Source organism: Ursus americanus, chromosome 11, assembly GCF_024610735.1.
Source record: "Ursus americanus isolate L20-20 chromosome 11, mUrsAme1.1.p, whole genome shotgun sequence".
In the NCBI taxonomy this organism is placed as follows: Eukaryota; Metazoa; Chordata; class Mammalia; order Carnivora; family Ursidae; genus Ursus; species Ursus americanus.
In genome coordinates this window covers 42,739,060-42,761,793 of record NC_142137.1, presented here as the reverse complement: position 1 = coordinate 42,761,793, position 22,734 = coordinate 42,739,060, and the positions used below count along the sequence as shown (strand labels likewise).

Below are 22,734 nucleotides of genomic sequence, written 5' to 3'. Positions count from 1 at the left end.
TTGCCACTTTTATTCAACATAGTACTCGAAGTCCCAGCTACAGCAATCAGACAAGAAAAAGAAATAGAAGACATCCAAAGTGATAAAAAAAAAAAAAAGTAAAACACTATTTACATATGACAAAACACTGTATATAGAAAACCCTAACAACTCCACCAAAAAATTATTAGAATAAATCAATTCAGTAAAGTTGCAGTATACAAAGAAATTTGTTGCATTTCTATACATTAAAAATGAAGTAACAGAAAAAGAAATTTAAAAAAGAATCTCATTTACAATTTCATCAAAATAATAAAATACCTAGGGATAAATTTAACCAAGGTGAAAGACCTATGCACTGAAAACTTCAAGACATTGGTGAAAGAAATTGAACATGACACAAATGGAAACATATACCATGCTCATGGATTAGAAGATTTAATATCATTAGAATGTCCATAATACCCAAAGCAATCTACAGAGTCAATGCAACCTCTATTAAAATAACAGTGCTTTTCACAGAAATAGAAAATATAATCTAAAAATTTATATAAACCACAAAAGACCCCAAATAGCCAAAGCAACCTTGAGAAAGAACAAACTAATACAATCCCAGATTTTAAGTATACTACAAAGCTAAGTTACCAAGATGGTATGGTACTGGATCAAAACAGACTCACAGATCAATAGAACACAATATAGAGCCCAGAAATAAACTCATGCTTATATGGCCAATTAATCTATGACAAAGGAGTCAGGGATATACAATGGGGAAAAGACAGTCTCTTCAATAAATGGTGCTGGGAAAACTGGACATCTATATGCAATAGAATGGAACTGGACCACCTTCTCACACCATACACAAAAATAAACTTAAATGGATTAACAATTAAATGTAAGACCTGAAACCACAAACATCCTAAAAGAAAAGTAATCTCTTGGACGCTGGCCTCAGCAACATTTTTTGGGGGGATGAGGGGCGGCTGGGTCTCTTCAGGCAATAGAAACAAAAGCAAAACTAAACTATTGGGACTACATCAACATAAAAAGCATAGCAAGCAAAACCATCGACAATACAAAAAGGCAACCTACTAAATGGAAGAAGATATTTGCAAATTATATATCCCATAAGGGGTTAATATCCAAAACACATAAAGAACTCAGATGACTCAACACCCAGAAAAAAGAAAAAAAAAATTCCATTAAAAATGAGAAAAGAATCTGAAAAGACATTTTTCCAAAGAAGACATACCAATGGCCCACTGACACATGAAAAGATGTTCAACATCACTAATCATCAGGGAAATGCAAATAAAAACCACAATGAAATATTGCCTCACACCAGTCAAAAAAGCTAGTATCAAAGAGACAAAAAATAAAAAGTGTTGGTATGGATGTGGAGAAAAGGGAACCCTGGTGCACTGTTGGTGGGAATGTAAATTGGTGCAGCCACTATGGATAACAGTGTTGTAGTTCTTCAAAAACATTAAAAAAAAAAATTCAATAATTCCACTGATGGGTATTTGCTCAGAAAAAACAACCTGAGTGTCCATCAATAGCTGAATAATAAAGAAAATATACACACAATGTACATACAATGAAATATTACTCAACCATAAAAGAGAACACAATCTTGTCATTCTCAGCAACATGGATGGACCTAGAGCATATTCTGCTAAGTGAAATAAGTCAAAGACAAATACCATTTGATTTCAGCTATTTGTGGAATCTATAAACAAATAAATGAGCAAATAAGCAAACAAAAAAACCAGAAGCAGACACATAAATACAGAGAACAAATTGGTGGTTGCCAGAGGAAGGGGGTGGCAGGATAGGCAACATAAGTGAAGGGGGTTAAGAGGCACAAACTTTCAGTCATAAAATAAATAAGTAATGGAGAGTAAAATACAGCATAGAGAATATAGTCAGTCACACTGTAATAACTATGTATGATGACAGATGGTAACTACACTTATTATGGTAAGCACTGCATAATTTAAAGAATTGTTAAATCACAATTTTGTACACCTGAAACTAACATATTGTATGTCAATTATACTTTAATAAAAAATAACATGATTAAAAAATATCCTTCCCTTCTGTTAGGTTCAGCCAAATTTACCATTTCTGTGAAATTGTCTCTACTTCACTTCCCTGAGAATCTAAAACACATTTTTAATAATTTATTGAAGCCTTTTCCATTTATATGCTGCTTTTATTAATCTCCTTGTATATAAACATTTACTTTGTTTTCTACTTACACAATTCTTATAGAGAAAAAAATTATATCTTGCTTATCTCTGTATGTACAGTTTACAAAACCTTTTCTTTCATGATCATAGTACATGTTCAACACATTCTTATCTAATAAATAAATTGGAATTTTTCTTTTCACATTATTATTGCTTTACCCATGATCATAATACTGTAAAACAATTAGCTAACAAATAACTAATATCCAGCTTTAAAAGTTGAACAAAGTATATTTGTTGTCTCCTATGTCTATGTAAAATTTTTATAGTAATCTTAAATCTAGGGGTGCCTGGGTGGCTCAGTCAGTTAAGCTTCTGCCTTTGGCTCGGGTCATGATCCCTGGATTCTGGGTTAGAGCCCTGAATCAGGCTCCCTGCAAAGCAGGGAGCCTGCTTACCCCTCTTTCTCTGCTGCTCTCCCTCACTCTGTCAAATAAACAAAATCTTTAAAAAAAAAAAAAGAAAAGAAAAGAAAAAGAAATCTTAAATCTGCCATAAACCCTTTTAAAGAATAAAATCTTCCCATATAGAGCAAGCTCTTTAATCCTTATTTTTTGTAGTTCTCTAAAAGAGAAGGAAAGGAGCAGAAAGAAAAAATGATCAATTATAGTATCATTCCTCAACCCAGAATTAGCTGGCCCAACATTTACACTTGGTTTGTTATCACTAGATCAAGATCATGACTTTGTTTTGAGAAAGTAAAATGATACGACCTCTTTAGAAAAATATTTTCCCTTTCCTTATAAAATTAAATGTGTATTCACCATGCAACTCAGGAATTCCACTCCTTGATAAATATGAGAAATAAAAACATATGTTCATAGAAAGAAATGTACATAACTTGCATATAACAAATTCACACATAATATCTAAAAACTGGAAACTGTCTGAATGTCATCAACATCTAAATTAAAAATTGAGATCCATTCATACATTGGAAACTCTTGGCAATTAAAAAGAACAAAACATATGAACAAAAGCATGGATGATTTTTACAGACATTAGGCTGAGAGAAAAAAACCAGACACAAAGAAGTACATGGTCAATGATTCATATAGAGGAATTTCTAGAACAGATGAAACTTATCAGATAAGAGGTTGTGGGGGTAGGAGGAGACTGCAAAGAGCAAGTGGGGCCTTTCTGAGAAAGTAGAGTTGTTCTATTTCTTGATCAAAGTGATAGTTACATGGGCATATGCATTTGACAAAGTTATCGATCCCTATACTTCCATGGGAATTCTAGTGTATGTAAGTTATACTTGAAAAAGTTGTTTTAAAAAAAGACCTGGTGACTTTATGTCGTTATGTAAATATCTTACGATCCGGGCAGTTCTGATTTCCTCGGCTATAGACCGATACAAACCATATTTCCCAAAGAAATCTCATTACATACACCTACAGAAATGTGCATAACCTAGATAATTACCAAAATACATATTTCGGAATACAGCAGTGCTTTCACTGAAAGGCATCAATGAGGCCAGGGCTTTAAATAATAGTTACCATGAGGGCAGATCTTGGAAATAGAGTTGCTTTATCTGGCTTAGTAGTTTATACTATAGGAGACTATGACCCAGAATATAAGGCATATAGCTTAGAAGATTTTCAAAATTATCTGGTTACCAGGGCTTTATATTGCCATTCAGATGAGTACTGGTCAACTAATTTCCAACGAAAATTATAAAATGGTTTATTATTTCATTTGGCTCCTTAATACCTTCATGAATTAAAATTTGCATATAAGAAGAAAAACATATACATCTTGAGAAAGAGACATTATTCTGTTAACTCCCACACATACGCAAGAAGGCTAATCTTAAACAGCTGTCTTTTTCTTTAACTAAATTAACAATGCTTATTATATTCTGGCTTCCAGATGCAGAACAACATGTTTCATGTTAAAATGCCTAGTTTCGGACCCGGCAATAATGCTCAAGAACTCAGCAGGAAATTTGGCCTCCAGATACTCTTATCTTGGGAGATAGATACAAAGGAAACAATTCTCTGAATTACTTTATTGTGGAATTAAAAATGCTCATTAAGACTGTTGTCAAGGGCATTTCTATTCCAAATCTGTTACTGTAAGTTACAAACAGGATGCCCCCAAACCAAGCTGAAAAACTAAAACTGTGGGTGGCATAATCATGAAATACAAAGCTATATTTCGAGGTAGTTACTAACTCTGTGACCCTTTTCTCCCCGAACAGAAAAGAGCAGGAAGAAGAGAAAGAGGGGAAGGAGTGGTAAGGTTCAAGCCCAGACCTACTGGGTGATCTTGACCTGGATGAATTTAAATGTTCCTGCTACCGAAGGGGACAGAGTAGATGTGGCCCAGGCATTGTTCATTCCTGGGTCTCAGACCTTAGAAATGCTTCTAGAACTCAAGTTTTTGACTATTCTAGGGTAATTTTCCCCTTTGGGTCTGGTCCTCTAAGGGCCCCTCTGAGCCAAAAAAGGGATTACCTGCAGCTGGATGCCTACTTCTGAGATCTGGGGAGAGATGAGGAGATCCCAGTGTGCACCCTCTTAGTACTGAACTCCCTTGTCTCTGTCACCTCCTTCAACCCAGACGCCCTCCTTCCCCAGCCTCCGCAGCAGCAGCCCTGCCATTAAATCCCCCAAACAAATTTCCAGATAAAAGAGCTTATTCCCACCAGGACTTTTCCCCTGAGCTTGAGACAAAAGAAATATTTTCATTTCACTCTTTAAAAGAGAAAGGCATTCTAAGCACTATGTAAAACACTTAATTTTCTACAAGGGCTTTCATAATAAAGTATAGAATAAAAGAAAGTTGCAAGAGAAAGCTACAGGTTAAGATCCACCAAGACTTCATAAAGACCTACTTACTGCTAGGAAGAAAAGAAAAAACTTGCACAAGCATATTTATAATCCCTAAGTTTTATCTCATTTTTATCCAACAGTTGCAAACACACTAAAAAATATTTTCAAGTGATTTCAGAGGAAAAGAAAAAAAACACCACGAAATCAAGCGATGGAGTTTCACAGAACTCTTCTTATACAACTATGTAAATCAATAGTAGTCTCTTTGAAACAGAATTGAAAGCGTACATAATACATTCTAATGCAGAGTATAAAAAGACACTAAGATCTGTAATTCTACTAAATGTCAACGATACTGTAACCCACTTATTGTGGAGTCAGATATAATGAAATTCCATTTATAGTGAAGTAGAATGGAAGTTTAAAATTACGTCAATGGAATATAATGCACAAAATACAATTCCAGTAATGGTGAATGACTTATTAGAAAGAAATCTTGGTGAAATGATGATTTCATTGTGAGTCTCCCATATCCCTCAAAGCAATATTCAAAATAACATTAGACTTTAACATCAATATTTTACTAAGCAAATTATAATAAATTCAATTTATAATTCCCTAATATATGAAACCATACACAAAGCTACCATGAAAGACAGAAAATATGCGTGCTAATATAAAACAATACAATATGCACATTCTAATTTGTGTTTGGTCATATTTATGAATGGAATGTAAAAATGAATTAAACACATCAATTAAATAGAGGAAGGAGTAAGTAATTATCTTAACTACACAGATAAATTTATGTTTTCCTCTGGAGAACATGAGCAAACAGCATTTCTGGACTAAATAAAAAAAAATGACATGTCATAGATTATTTGTAGATTTCATTTTCAAAAATCATACCCTTACCACCCATAAATATTATCATAATGCTACAGTTTTCATATTAGCTTTCTCCCTTTAAAAAAAAGTGCTACGTTCCATATTAGAACAAGAATTTATATAGAAGTGAAATGCGTGGCTGGGATTTAGAAAATGTGGGATTCTGGGTCTATCTTTTCTTCTATTTAATAGGCCAGTCATCCATTTTAAGTATTGATTCCCCTTTCCTCCAACCGTGGGAGTATACACATTTATACACTATACTCAAAAGCTTTGTGTAGAGGCAGAGAAATGATGATAACACATCCTAGACGCCAGATGCTACACAAATGTAAAGCATATGATAGTGGCATGGTGGGAAGGAGGCTGTAATTAAGACCATCAGATAGGATTTGATTTTCTCTCTCCATGGAAATCATGATAACTATGTTATGTAGTTACTTAAATTCAGACATTTACTTTATAGGATCTGCTCTAACTAAAAGTTATATTAGCTGATCTCTGAACACAAAAAGTGCTTAATATTAATTCCCAGGTTAGGTGGAGTATTTAACTTGAAAGAAATTTGCTAATATGATAATTCTATAGTTGACTGCTTCTTCATTAATTGATTCATATTATCTTTTCAATCACTTTACTGTCTCTTTATCCATGAGGAACACATACCAAGAGAATAAAAATTAAAGAGCATGCCACAGTCCTACGATCTTTAAGTAAATTCCCATTTGAAAATGTTGGCGCGGACGACTGAGTTCACATAGAATTCAATCCCAAGGTGCGGCAATTGGTATTAAAAACGAAAACATGATTTCAACACAAACTCCACCTGTCCCATACTTTCAGCACATAAACACATGAGAAAAACAAGAATTCAAGTAAATGATATGATGACAACTTTTTACACTATAATGATCTGGGAGGCTACCATAACAGAAATGATCAGACATAAGGGAATTCATCAGAGAGGACCAGGGGGAAATGAACTGTTAATTCCATTTTAAAAGTAGAAAAAGAAGAGGTAGGCATTCAAGAGTAGGATGTGCTAAGGAAAAAGGAAAGTTTCTTGATGGCTCCAACAGCTTAGTAAAGGCACAGTGGGAGAGAATTATCTTTTTCACAAAAGATGGACTAATCTAGAAAAAGTTGAGAGGATTCTTTCCAAGTAATGAGCATGTAAAATTTGGAGGAGTTGCAAAAGAAACAAGTGGGGAGCCCTAAATATTAGTTTTTATGATATATTGAAAATGAGAGGAGGTAAACTTCTAGAAGCATCATTTATATTTAAACATTTAATTATAACATAGTGTTTTAGCATTCCATGATCTTACACCTTTCCTCCATATCTTAGTAAATTCTATCTTTGTTTTTCTTTTCTGTACTTGAGTAGAAATTTTAACTGCCTACTTCTGATAGCATCATATCTTAACTATCTCCATTTTTCCCCCAAAACCTACCAGTATGTGTTCCCTCCTGAAAGTTAGCTCTTCTTCTGTTATTCCATCATTCGATTCTTATTGTGACCAATCTACATGCCAGGCTCTGTCCTATACAATAAGGATAAAGTACTCACAAAATCTGCCCTACCTCACCTTAGATTTCCATTCCTAAAATAAGAATACAGGTTACCAAGTTTCTTGGACTATAAATCTCTTTTATTAATTCTAGGTATGTCACCATTTTGACTGTTAATAACTGCAAGAAAGAAACCTAATCTGAGGGTACCGTACACGCATTATTTGACATATTGTGGAGGCCTGGTGAATAGTTTTTTAAAAGCTTTTTCCCCCCTAAAATATAAAGGACTTCAGTGTTATCTAAGAGGAAACAAAGAAAAATGGAAACAGATGCTAATCAAGTCTCCCTATGTGAGTTATCTGTATTCTATCCCTAGAACTTACATCATTTTTAGGAAATAATTTTTTTATTGTATTAAGGTTTTATTTTAATTCCAGTATAGTTAACATACAGAGTTATTTTAGTTCCAGGTATGCTATATGGTGTTTTAGAAATTCCATTCATTGCCCAGTGCTCATCACAAGTGTACTCTTTAATCTCCATTACCTATTTCATCTATCCCTCATCCACCTCCCTTCTGGTAACCACCGGTTTGTCCTCTATAGCTAAGAGTGCTTCTTGGTTTGTCTCTTTTTCTTTTTCTCAAACATGTACATAGGGTACATGTACCCTTTAAATTATTGGTTTTGTATTTTGGGGGTAAATACCCAGTAGTGCAATTACTGGATCACAGGGCAGTTCTATTTTTAACTTTCTGAGGAAACTCCATACTATTTTGCATAGCGGCGGTACCAGTTTGCATTCCCCTCAATAGTGCAAGAGGGTTCCTTTTTCTCCTCATCTTCTCCAACACTTTGTTTCTTGTGTTTTTGATTTTAGCCATTCTGATAGGTGCAAAGTGATATCTCATTGTAGTTTTGATTTGCATGTCCCCCATGATAAATGATGTTGAGCACCTCTTCATGTGTCTGCTGATCATCTGTACGCCTTCTTTGGAGAAATGTCTGTTCATGTCATCTGCCCATTCTTAAATTGGATTACTTGGTTTTGGGGCATTGAGTTGTATAAGTTCTTTATATATTTTGGATACTAACCCTTTATTGGACAAGTCATTTGCAAATATCTCCTCTCATTCAGGTTGCCTTTTTGTTTTCATGATTGTTTCCTTCAGTGTGCAGAAGCTTTTTATTTTTATGTAGTCCCAATAGTTTATTTTTGCTTTTATTTTCCCTGCCTCAGGACTCATATCTAGAAAAATGTTGCTACAGCCAATGTTGAAGAAATTACTGCCCCTGTTCTCTTCTAGGATTTTGATGGTTTCAGGTCTCACATTTAGGTCTTTAATCCACTTTGAGTTTCTGTGTACGGTATTAAGAAAGTCATCCAGTTTCATTCTTTTGCATGTAGCTGACCAGTTTTTCCAAATACCATTTGTTGAAGTAGAACTTACATCTTAATGGCCACTTTAATTTTATGCATTATAAGTCCTGTCCTCACATCAGAAAAGTTCTAAGCCAAGAAATATTCAGTCCTCATCAAAGCTTAAAAGTTCCTCAGCTCTTAGCAGAATATCCTTAGAGGAAAAAATACACCTTAAAAGCAAGACAAAGTATTCTAAAATACTTCTGAAATATACTTGTCACTTAAGTGTCATTGATAACAATACCCTGTATCTGTGCCACTGTGTTTCAGTATTTGTGGAAATTTATAACTAATAAAAATATTAACATATAAAAGCATTAAGAAAAATAGTACATGTAACATATTTAAAAAGACACCTTTCGGGTCTAACCAAAGAGTGGCTTCTTCATTCATTTTACAATTATTTAATTAAATGCCCACCATGTGCCAGACTAGAGACTAGAGATAAAGCAGTAGCTAAAAATAAGAGACAAATAATCCTATCAGTGTGTAACTTATGTTATTAATTTCTAATTATTAAAAAGCTTAAAATCTTAAAAGAGAAACTAACTGGTTAAATGCCTTTCTAGCTTTCTGCAATAGCAACAGTTCATGAAGTCTGTCTGAATATGAGTGGTCTTTCAACTTAGTACATAGTTGAAAATCATTAACAGGCTAGATTCATTACATACTTGAACCAAATTTAACTTAATCCATGGAATTATATTCAGAATAACCCAAACACACTCATGGGTTAATTTAAAAATATATATATGGATATCCTAGGATATGGAAAATGGCCTCAGAGGGCTATGTTTTGTCCAAAAATATAAAAATTTCAAACCCTAAAAGGATAATGAACTGTAGGACAGCACTGCTCTCTCCATACCTCTTAGGTAGCACCAGGTCAGGAACCCTACGGATAAAATCAGTTCTTGAAAGCTGACAAAAACTATCTTACACAAGAATGAAAAAATATTTTGGGGGCACCTGGGTGGCACAGCGGTTAAGCGTCTGCCTTCGGCTCAGGGCGTGATCCCAGCATGATGGGATCGAGCCCCACATCAGGCTCTTCTGCTATGAGCCTGCTTCTTCCTCTCCCACTCCCCCTGCTTGTGTTCCCTCTCTCGCTGACTGTCTCTCTCTCTGTCGAATAAATAAATAAAATCTTTAAAAAAAAAAGAAAAAGTATTTTGAAGAATTTTTTTTTAAGGATTTTATTTATTTATTTATTTGAGAGAGAGCATGTGTGTGAGAGAGAAAAAAAGCACGAGCAAAGGGAGGGGCAGAGGGAAAAGCAGGCTCCCAGCTGAGCAGGGAGCCCAATGCAGGCTCGATCCCAGGACCTAGGGATCATGACCTGAGCTGAAGGCAGATGCTTAACTGACTGAGCCACCCAGGCACCCCAAAGAATTTTTAAATGTATCATTGTCTACATATAAAGTGTATGTAGCTATGTGCATATGTGCTATGTGCATATGTGCAAAATCAATAATGATAAAATCAATAATGGCTATGTGCAAAATCAATAATGACAGGATATGCACTTTAAAATATTTCCCTTCTATATGAATTAACTTTTTCTGTTACCTGGAGGTATATAGCAAAAAAAAAAAAAAAAAAAAAAAAAAAAAAGGAAGGAAAGAAGGAAGATAGGAAGATGTGTCATGATTCTCAATACAGAAGAACTAAATACATTAAGAGCCATTGGGAAGAAAAAAAAAAATCAAAGAAAGGGAGTGAAGCAGAACTTCATGAACCATCAATGTCTTTGGAAAACCTGTGATTTATTATAATAATGAAGAGAATTATTAATATTATTTGTTTTGCACATTTTAATTAACTATTATAACACCTCCATTGAACGTTATATTTTCTTTTCTTTTTTTTTTTGGATGGAGACTTGAACTTCATAGTTAGATGACTTGTGACATCTTTCAGAAGAGCTGGAGGCAAAACTTGTACCCAGAGTTCTAATTGCAAATCCAGTGATTTTTCTAATATGCAGATTGAAAAACTGAATGGCTGTATACACATTGAGCATGACTGAAACTGTTTGAAGAGCAAAAGGGCCTATGGGAAATGTTTTTGTCTGAAGCTTTTTCAAATTCTGATATTCCCAAATCTAAAAAAGGAGGTCTCCCTAGAGATCTGTTGAGGTTATGTGATTTCCTGAGGTAGTATTTGGTTTTGGCTTTGGTTTTTTAGAATTTTACCACTAGATTTAATATGCAGGAAGACACACTAAAATTTTTCCCAATCTAGGCTGGTATTAAATAATGTGTTCCAAGACTTTTTTTTTTAACCTTAGTGAATAGAAAGAGTCCAAATAAGGAGGGTCTATTTTGAGAGCTTTTCTGTAATCCAATTAGACTTCCAATTGAAGACCATCCTGAAATTAACTTTTGTTGTGTATCAAACATGCTGAATTATCCTCTCTACTCAGGCAGATGCCAGTGAGGACACGTGGTTCATAGGCTGAAAATAATAACTAATCTTTACAGAGCACTTACTATGTGCCACACATTTTTCTTACCTATCACATATTAAAACCCTTCTTTAAAAACATAGTTTATCCCTAATAAATGTCCAAAATTTAGAGATTCCTAGGAAAAATGTTAATTATATCATATTTGAAATATAAATAGCCACAAAGCATTGCTAAAATTTCCATCCTGTTACATGTCTAAATCACCTCTCACATTGAGCTACCAACATCACTATTAGCTAATTATAGGACCTTGTGTTTCTCCTTATCTCTGTTACTGACTTGTTGTGTGACCTTGGTAGAATTCTTCCATCTCTTCAAAGACATAGCTTGCCATCTATAGTCTTTTAGGGCCTACTCAAAGAAGCTTCTAGAATGTTTCACTCTTCTTAAGCAAAAGTGTTGTCATATATACTGCGAATATCATTTTTGAGCTTTATGATCAAGCAATAAAGAAAAAGAGGAGCTAATATTTACTGATTAGCTGCCAAGTATTTTCACATGTATTATCTAATTTAATTCTACTTCGATTGGAAATTTAAACTCCATTGACCAGGGTTTTTCATCTTAATAAAAGAGGCGTAACAGGACAATGAATCCCATTCTTGCCATCTTGCCAAAGACACTTTTTCTACTATTCAAAGTTCTCTCCAAAGCAGAGGAATGCATATGAAAATTGAAGGTACAAAGAGGTATATCTTGATAGGTATTTTTTGCAACCTAAGCTATAAAGTTCAGAATAGCAAAACACTACAACAGAAATTCCAACTAAAACTGAATTCATACATTTGTGTTTTCCAGTATATAAGTAAATTCCTTCATACACGGCCTCAGCTGAGTTTGGTATATCACAGTGTTGGAGAAAAAGTGCTGTTTTAAGCCAGAATCTCTTGACACCAAGACAGTTTTTAAACTTAATTCAGTTTTCTTGAAGCATTTTGGAAACTCACAGTTTTTGAGGCCCTAATAGATGCCCCATGTTTTATATTCATTGTTTTATATACTCCTCACAACAAACCAATGAGATAAAGTAGCTCCCTGAAATAACAACTGTTCTACTTCATGTTCTGTTTCGTACTTTCTGCCTCATTCAGTAATTGAAAAAGGCATAGCAGGCAATAAGCCAGAAAATTGTGGTAGCTATACAGGCTTTAGAAAAAATATACTCAATGTGGCAACTCTACTAACCTTATTTCCCCTTTAGAATAAACTGTACATGTTGCAAGCAACTTAAAAGGTATTACACCTTAGAGTTTTAATAGTATAGCTACTGGACTAAAAAATATAATGATCCTATTTATAATTTATTCTGTGGTTCATAATCATTTATCAAAGGCAACTAGATTTTTCTGTAAATTTAATTCTTAGATTCCCTTATTCTAGATTTGTTTTATAGAGCTGAAAATCTGATTTAAGAAAATAAATCAAATAGGTAAATATCTTAGTATATTAAATGTACTAATAGAAATATACTAAATACATTAATTAGGTAGTGTAAGTTCTTAGCTCTAAATGGTACACACATACGCACTCATTGGTGCCATACATACGCCTGCCTACCTTGTAGGAAGTTTGCAAAATTTTCTAACAGAGAAGTTCAATTTCAGATTGAACTTGTTAGATCTTTTTACAGAAATGCCAGTGTTCTACTTTTTTCAAAAGGAATTTTGAGATTAACTCTTCTCTGAGTCAGGTATACATGCTTGGTTCTTGTTCTTTTCATTCACTGAAATATATATAGACTTCCCTTTTTTAAAGCATTCATTATATAATGAATACCATTATGTTTCTAGCCCACTGACGTTATTTATGTAAGGCGACTTCAGGAAAGCCATACTCAATTAATACTTTCTTATAGTCCAGTGTCCAGTAATCCAAATTCTAAGAATTTAAAGACTAAAATTTGACAAATATTTTTACATTTATGCAAAATTTTAAGTGGTGTGGGCATGTTTCTGCATGGTTGTGTGTGTTTATGTACGTCTAAACGAAAAAGACCATTAAAGACAACACAGTCCCACAATGTGGGACTGTCACTCCAACCATTAAAGACTGTCACAGAAAGCCAGTGGTATGTATAATGACCCCTCACACACTATCTCTATGATCTTTTTCTAAAAGTCAACACAATACCTAGTGATTCTGTCTACCTAACTAGACTACTAACATAACTCAGAAATGGAGATATGATTATTTCAAGGTATTTTATAAAAGATACTAAAAGAGATGACAATGTAGGATCTAAAAAATCAGGAGCAGGAACATTCCCTAATTTCTTTTTTTTTTTTTTAATTTATTTAAGTAATCTCTACACCCAACCTGGGGCTCAAGCCCACAACCTGAGATCAAGCATTGTGCACTTTTCCAACTGAGCTGGCCAGGTACCCCATCCATGTAATTTCTAATTCTAAAGTTTGCATGGGAATTTGTTTGTCCTTGACAAGGTGCAAGACATCTATTTTCCTTCTATAAAATGAGGATAATTACATTAGCCTACTAATCAGCTCTACTCTGTAAATACATGTGTTAATGCCCGCAATGTGCTAGATACTGTTAAACCAATAAGGCAGCTGGCGCTCAAGATGCAGTTATACAAACAGTCCTGCAGAGAAGCACAGCTTGGTGGTCCACTAAGAGGACCTCAGATGGAAAGGCTTTGTTAACATGGCACAAAGTGCCTTTCCTAAGTGCCAGGCACTAAATAGTTCCTCAGGTCTTCGTTATTCTTGATTTCCATAGATGAACTCACTATTTGAACTAGATCAAGACTGCCACAGAAAGCCAGTGGTATGTATAATGACCCCTCACAGACTATCTCTATGATCTTTTTCTAAAAGTCACGTGTCCAAATAAAAACCAAACAGCATCAGATTTCCATGTTAAAATCCATATTCAAGATGACTAGAAGAAAAAAAAAACACTTATTACCCATATTATACATCTTTGACAAGCAAATGTCTAGCTTTAACTCACCATGTAAATTTAGATTATGCCTCAAACCTATATTTAGGTTGTAATTATCTGGCTTTTGGTACGATTTAAGTAAAGTTTTGCCTTATATATCTTCTTAAAAGTTATATTTGTTAGAATTATCTCTTTGAAAGCCACATTTTATTCACAAGCGGGATACTAAAAGAAGAAGGAAGAAGGGAGGGAGGAAGGGAGGAGGGTGTAAAGGAAGGAAGAAAAGAAAGAGAGAAACTAGGGGCGCCTGGGTGGCACAGCGGTTAAGCGTCTGCCTTCGGCTCAGGGCGTGATCCCGGCGTTATGGGATCGAGTCCCACATCAGGCTCTTCCGCTAGGAGCCTGCTTCTTCCTCTCCCACTCCCCCTGCTTGTGTTCCCTCTCTCGCTGGCTGTCTCTATCTCTGTCGAATGAATAAATAAAATCTTTAAAAAAAAAAAAAAAAAGAAAGAGAGAAACTGCAATTTTCTCCACCTAATTCTTGTTCTAAATGATAGAATGTAGTCAGGCCAAAATTGTATTACTTTACTCCAAAGGTTACTGCAAGATTTAGAGCGATCCTTAAAGAAGTTATAAAAATTGAAACAGAACATAGAATAAGTTTCTGATTCTAAAAATAGGTAACATTTCAAAGTTCATTTTATAAAAGAAGTCATCAGATCAATACATCATTCTGTCATTTTTTAACAATAGTATCTAAACATTATCTCTGATACTGAAAGGAACAATAAAAGAGAACTCCAAGGTATACATATTTATGTGGGACTGTGAACAACTTATTTTTGTTTTTAACATCCACATTAGTTAAAATTACTCCAAGAAATTATGACTTAGGGGCGCCTGGGTGGCTCAGTCTGTTAAGCGTCTGCCTTTGGTCATGATCCCAGGGTCCTCCAATTGAACCCCACATAGGGCTCCCTGCTCAGTGGGAAGCCTGCTTCTCCCTCTCCCTCTGCCCCACCCCCCTGCTCATGCTTTCTCTAATAAATAAATACTTTTTAAAAAAAGAAATCTGTGGCATATTTCTAAGAACACTGGGCAAATAAAAGGATATGCAAAAGTTCCTTGCACTGCAGTTGTTTTAAGGTACTGAAATTTTTTTTTTTTAACATTTATTTATTTGAGAGAAGGAGCACGAGTGAGCGCATGTGCATGAGGCTGGGGGAGCCGGAGACAGAACCTCAAGCAGACTCTGCAGGGCTTGATGGGGGGAGGGGCTCAATCTCACAACCAAAAGATCATGACCCCAGCTGAAACCAAGAGTCAGATGCTTAACCGACTAAGCCAACCAGGCACCCGATTCTAAAATTCTTTTAATCGTAATAGGACGGAGATGCCAAAAGGAAAAAAGGAAAAGAAAAAAAAGTTTTATAAAAACACATCTGAGTGTTATCTCAGTGATAAGACTGCTGAGGTGTAATATTTTGGAATGGAGTCCCTTAACTATTCTCTAAGAATGGGACATATGGGGGAGGAAATGGATCTCAATTAATACATTTGAATTATTGGTCTAGGCCTGTGGATTAAAGCCTGTTTGGGAAAAGAAATATTAACTGTTATTTCATTCATTCAACTCTGCTCAAAACTCTCCAATTCCATCCATCTCACTCTGACTAAAAGACAAATTCTTTACAATGATCCAGCTCCCCATTGCTTCCCTGACCGTTCTCATTGTGCTCCAGCTGTAGACCTTTATAAACCTGCTCCCTGTACTAGGGCTATTAGCTCTTTCACCTGGTATCTGTATGAATCACTCCCACTTCACCTTCAAGGGTTTGCTCAGATGTGACCTTCTCCATGAGGTCAACCTTTATCACTCTATTTAAAATAGCAACAACCTCTATTCCTAGACCTCCTGACTCCTCTTACCCTGGTATATTTGTTTGTGCAAGAATCTCATCACTCACTACATTCTAAAAATATGTTTTCATATATTACTTACTCACTATATATTCATCGTATTTCTGCCCCCCCCCCATTTCCACCCCAACTAGAATATAAACTCCAGAAGAGCAGGGATTTTTTTTTTTCTGTTTTACTTACTGAACACATTCATTCATTAACCATAACTCCAATACACATCATCCCATGCCCACCAATTTCCTGCACAGACTCGGGCCTTTGAGCTCCATCAGAGCAATTGGTACAGTCCACAATTCGTCCTCTTTCTGTCTGGTATACACAGAGTCCTGAGAACCATGTGCCAATCTAATTTTGTCTTTCTCTAACCTCGGCTTTGTTTTCTCCATCACTGTAACTGGACTTCTGCCTAAGTTCCTGCCTAGCTACCCAGTCTAAAGTCGTGACTCTACACAAATCCTAAACCCCAATGTTCTGGATTAGAAGCCTAAACAATGTGTCTGACCATTGACAACACTTTCTTCCTGATCTTTTTCCTTGTCTCCAGCTGGTAAAAAAAAAAAAAAAAAAAAAAAAAAAGAACCTACTGTAACCTGCACAGATGACCTTGAGTCACCATGTATCGTGGTGGTGGTGGTTGTTATTATTGTTGTTGTTGTTGTTATTATTATTACCCTGCTTGGAAACTTCCAGCCATGCTCCACCCACACAGTAGAAGCCTACTGAATAGTTATGCTGACAGGGATCAAGCATGCATTTAAGCTAGCCACCCCACTATTCTTGCTCTGCATGGGTTAGCTTGAGGTTAGCTGCTCCTTTTCTGCTAATTCTTCTTTGCTTGTGGCCCAGAATTCAGGCCTCATAATTCTAAAGCAGATTATGAAAGATGTGAAAGCTCAAAAAAAGTTTCAGTGAATTTTTATCACTTAATCCTGAATTTGTTTGGATTAAAAAGAGGAAGAACAACAATCTGGTCTCCAAGGTCCAAGTTGAAAAGTCTAGCACAATAGTCTTTGTCAATGAAAAATCACTATTTATTAAATGTATGAACAGAAAAATAGTGACAATGACCTGCTTTAAATAAAAGGGGACTGAGAAAATACCGATATGTGAAATCTGCCAAAAAGTCAATTTTGAGTCATTGTTATTGCAATATATTTGAATGGTGTAAAAACACCTAAGTCTTACTACTTCAGAAATTCTTCTTCCAATTTAACTAAATCTCTCCCATTGAAATATAGACTCATGCTTTTCTTACAGAGTCATAGTTGGTATATCCCAAAGAGTTATAAATTCTTTGGTTATTATTGGTAAAATGATGGTCATTACAGTGTAGGGGACAGTTATCCCATCGTTAAAAGTGAATTTAGGACAAATTGGCAGGGCACGCGCAGTTTTTTTCATAATCCCTGGCAATCCCTGTTGGGGATTCGGTTCATAACTTTGCATGAAATCCTAGGATAGAAAAGTTTTAGGAATAAGATCAATCAGCAATTTGTATACACTGATATGTGAGATAAAATATATAATATAAAGTTTATATCTTTAAAAAAAATTCTACCATATGTATAATTGTTAATGTTGAATATATTCTTATTCTCAATGCTACATTTTATCTGTTATGAATCATTTTTACTGAACTATTAGGCCAGTCTGTAGTGACCAAGCCAACATATGTGCAAAAGTTACATATGTAGCAAAAGTGATACAAAAAAACTAATACCAGGTTTATGGTTACAATAAATCTTAGGTAATTTATGAAGCATTCTCATATTTTATAGCACAGGATGTTTTAAAACCATGCAATTAATGTGATATAAAAATTCCATATGAAAATTTTAAGTCTTCTTGCCAAAAATGAGTGAGGATCATCTGAAACATGTGTTTATTTTAAATCCAAGAAGGCATCCAAAAACACATTTACATACATTCATATTTTCTTGACATCTTTAAGAATTCAGAAGTTCAAATGCAGGTATGCATTCCAAAAATAATAGACTGTAATACTAGAATCTTGGGCTTAGAAAGTACTAGAGGCTTGATGAGTTTTAACTATGTCTCTGTAAAGGCATTTATTTCATCCTAACTCATCCCTTGACAGGTGGCACATCTGATCACACATGGACATTTCCAGAAACTAGGTGCTCCAACACAACCCAGTAATTTCTGAACAGCTCAGAACGGAGAGGGGCAGGGAGAAGGATCAGGCTTCCTCTCATTTTATTTAATTCAAACCTACCCCTTTGTCATATGCTTCTATGGATCTGAGTTCAGGATTTAGGAAGCACACTTTATTCTCTCTTCCATAAAACAGCCATCCCCAAATTCAAGGATAACTCTTCTGATTTCCTAAGTCTTTCTTTCTGCAAATTAATAGTTTTCACTTGAAATAGTCATCCTCTGGAAATCTTTCCAGACTCCTAACTACTCTCTTCTTCCTCCTCTGAATGGACCTACATTTGTCTATGAAGCACCCCAATGTGTTCTCAAACAACAGCTCTCTCTGTTTCTAGTTGTGTTTTTTTTTTTTTGAGTTCACTTTTCTGTCACCATGTCACACTATATGTTCACAGTGAACTTGCTGCAATTCAGACTGCCCTTTCTCCTCCTGTTTCTGTACACATCCTGTATTTATAATGGAAACAAAACATTTCCAGAAGAGGGCAAGTGAAATTATTGAACGTCTGCATACAAATAACAAAACCAGCTCTGCACAGGTTCTGTTCATGGTCCAGGCTATATAGACCTTCAAAATTTCTGAATCTGTTATTAACCAGCTTAGCCACCTGAATCAATTTTGGACCACCAACAGTTCTGATAAGCTTGGATTTTATGTTTCCATCAAGCCCTCTCCGAGACAAATGAACGTAAGGAAACCTCTCACATTCCCAGAGACTTCTTTTCGAACTGACCTTAAACCACTACGAGATATTCTTTGGAAACAACTTCCAATCAGTTGCAATTTACCTACCATTAGATTTCCATTTCCACGAATTATGCAAAAGAATATCAGGAAAAGATTTTATCTACTGCCTTGCCGAAACACAGACCCACTTTGACTACGTCACTTTATTCTGTCAGTCATATCTAGTTAAAAAATTTCCTTAGAATCTCGTTCTTACTGAATCGATGCTATTCATTTCATACAACTCAGTGAGCTAGAGAAGCTACACAAGATTTTAAAGAAAAAATTAAAAACAAACAAAAAATCTGGTTAAATTTCTAACTCAATTACGACATTTAAGAATGATTGCTTCTTGTCAATATTCTTAATAAAATGGCACCATACTCTAAGGGAAAAAAAGAACTCATTCTAAACAATCGGTGCTTGGCCAAGAAGGTCAACACTGGCATAATCGAAAAGAGAATTTGGTTTTGATAGCCAAAAGCTTCGTCAGTCACACTCATATCCAATGATCTTCACTGAGAGTGTACTTTAACAGAACAACATTAAAAAGAAAACATGGCCTCCGCAATAAATGGAAAGAAATCTCAGTACCAAAAAAAAGAGAACTTTAGCATAAACAACGCTAAAATTGTTTTTAGTTGTTAAAAATTAAGTTATTATCATGAATTTAAGTTACAACTACTCCAAGTCTCCAGTTTTAAATTTGTCCAATAAGAATAATATTTGTTGAAGGTGAAATAAGCCAATGTATACAAGGCATTTTTAAATTATGAAACACTAAATAAATTTAAGGTTTTATAAAACATACCTTATATATACTTTTAATATTAAGAAGTTTCAACCATTTATCCCTGAGCCAATCTTGAAATATATTACAAATGATCTATAACAATAGATTAATAGATTCTAGGATGCAGAAGATAGCAGTCTATATATAGTAGATTCTGTGTTATAACTATTTTGCACAGAATTCCTTATTGTATATAGCATTCAGGTGATCTCGGAACAGAGTGGCAGTATCAATTTTCCCTTTCTCACTGACCTCAGCTTGTGCCTGGACCATAGAAATCAGAGTTAATTTTATCTCAGTTAAAACAGAGAGAGAAAGAGACTGAGAGAGAAAGAAAGAGGAGAGGAGGGAAGTAGGAGAGGAGGAAGAAGGAAAGGAGAAGAGGAAGAAAGAAAGAGGGGACAAGGGAGGAGAGAGAATGAAGGGGGTGGGCAGCACACTAGGAAATTTCTCAGGGACCCACTTGATCCCTCTTCTGCATGCTTTAAGCTTCTGCCCCACTCCAAGCGAACAGAAGAGTTGGTGTTCCTGGCTTCTCTTTACTCCCAGCTGCTTAACAGTATTAAAATAATACGTATTGTTAAAACATATCACATAACTAAGCAAGGCTAATATTTTAAAGCAGTATTTTTAAAAATCAGCTGCCAGAGATATTCTCAAACTCACTCTCATAAATTCTATTAATTAAGCCACATTGACCCCATTTTACCTCACGGAGAAGGAAAAGCAAAAATAGAAGAAAAAAAGTTATATAGTGAACTTAAGGTCATTTTTATTCTAGGAATTTTAATCAAGAAGTTATTATTGTAGCAAGAAGATTAGAGTATTTTTTTACTCCTTTTAAGATAAAATAGTACTGCTAGAAATGTTAGATTATAAGAACTCTCAGAATGGTTAGACATAGTTTTATTCCAGTTAACTAAAAGAGGGATAAATGTATTTCAAAACTTAGATTCAGTTTCATCAAAACTTTCAAAAGCGCTAACCTCCAGATTCTATACTCTTAGGGTAAATATTTTGATATCTGAAACCAAACCTTAAAAATTTTTTACTTTAATACAGGTTTTCCAACTCATGAAAATGTTTGCTGAAATGATCTATTATAAATTATGTTTTAAAACGCTGTACATGTGCTTCTTTTAAAATTCATGATCATAATTCTTCAAAGACTCCCAAGAGTATCAGAAATTATATACATATAAACATTACAGCACTCTGAAGAGAATAGTTTGAGTTACACTAAATAAAACCGTTTTCCAAAGTCCCTGAAGTGTGTATCTGGTCACTGTGGTCTTGATTAAAGTAAACACGACACAGAAGTCTTTGTATTTAAGTCAGAGGAGAAATATCACTATAATAAAAAAAAAAGGATAACTAAGATAGGATGTGAGTCAGAAAAAGATGAGGCTGGAGGTCCCATTGGAATGAAAGAAAAAATCCGCTTAACTACTTTACAAACTGTTCAAAAAGGGGAAGAAAGAAAAGAAAGAAAGAATCAGCTGCCCTCCATAAAGTTCCAAGATGAGCCACAGCTTGGGAAACATTTCTCTGCAGGGATGGAATCTGAGTTGGAAAAACTTTTTATTTTTCAGTTGATTAAAAGTTTGCCTCTTCGGAAGATTTCAGAAATCAATTGGCAATAGGTAAACACGATAGCAAGTTCTCTCACAACCAAGGAACAATGAAAAGCGCTTCAGGTTCTTTTGGGGGAGGTAAGCAATCCCCCCAACACACCCACCACGGTGTACTCATGGAGTTGAACGTGTACTCGCAGCAGGCTTAGCTCCTCTCGCCCCAACTACCCGAGGAGAGAGCCAGAAATCGGTCCCTGCCCCGGACTGTTGGAAGCAGGGGCCGGTGAGGGGCCACAGCCCCCGCAAAGGATGGAAGCAGCCCGTTCCTCGACTTACCTCTCTGCTGATGTGTCTGGGGCTGCCGCTGCCGCTGTTGCTGCTGTGGCCGCTGCGCCCGGCCGCCCCCGAGACTCCCGCTGAGCAGCAGGACCAGGAGGACGGGGGCCGCTCCTGGCATTGCGGTGGCCCGGAGCGGATCCACTTCTCAGGAGCCCGAGGAGACGCTCCCGCCCAGTCCCCTGGCCCGGGCTTGTGAGCTGAATGAGCAGCAGCTGCCGGCTAAGAGGAGGAGACAGCCCCCCCTGGCTCTGGCTCCGCAGCCGCCAGAGGGTGGGGGGAGAAAGAGGACACTCCCCCCCTCCCTCCCCTTTCCCAGGCCCTCATCCCGCCGTCGTCCAGGCACAGGCCCTTAAAGGGTCCTCGGTGCAACAGACCTTTCCTATAGCCGTCCTTGCCTCCGAGAAGCGATCATTCCTTAGTTTGAGCTGTTAGCTGAACTTCTTTTAAATTAGAGGAGGTAACTGATACGAAAGCACTTTGTGATCTGTAAAGTCTCTACACATGGAAAGCATTATTTGTGGGAAATCTGCACAGCTGGGAACTTGACCGGAGCTGAGTCTATGTACCTCCTGAGAAAGGCCTGGCAAAGCTGTGTGCGCGCGGGCATTGCGGACCCAGGTGATCCAACGCAAGACACAGGACCTTCCCAAAGGCCCCGGGGGACTGTGAAGTTACCAGGGGGCGGAAGGCGGTTCCCCGGCCTCTGCAAGTCAGGCCAGGGCACTGACTTACTGCTTGCTTGATAGATTGCTGGCAGGGCAACAAAGGAGGGACAAAATTTAAAAAATCTCCTTTGCTCCACTGCAGTGCTTATGACCAATGTAAAGGTTAAGAGCAAGGCTTTCAGTTTACTCAGACCTTTATTTAAATAATTAAAGTCCTTAGCCAGCGTTTCCTTCCAGTCCCCAAATTTCGTATCTTCAGTCCCTATTGCTTCTCTTTAACTCCCAGATAATAGTGTTGTTGAGAACATCTGGACAGTATACATGTCTGAAC

At 36.0% G+C, this 22,734-nt stretch overlaps 1 protein-coding gene across 4 annotated transcripts in view; it reads right to left on the bottom strand.

Moving 5' to 3' along the window:
• Positions 1-21,957, bottom strand: part of LAMA2 (laminin subunit alpha 2) — a 599,838-nt gene extending 577,881 nt beyond the window's left edge. For 2 of the 4 annotated variants that reach the window (XM_087865477.1, XM_087865478.1), the window contains exon 1: positions 21,736-21,957. In XM_087865477.1, the coding sequence (XP_087721603.1) occupies positions 21,736-21,856 (121 nt within the window). In that variant the 5' untranslated portion in view covers positions 21,857-21,957. The remainder of the gene's footprint in view (positions 1-21,735) is intronic. The other 2 variants (XM_045805578.2, XM_087865479.1) reach the window with 1 other exon arrangement.
• Positions 21,958-22,734: the final 777 nt, after the last annotated feature.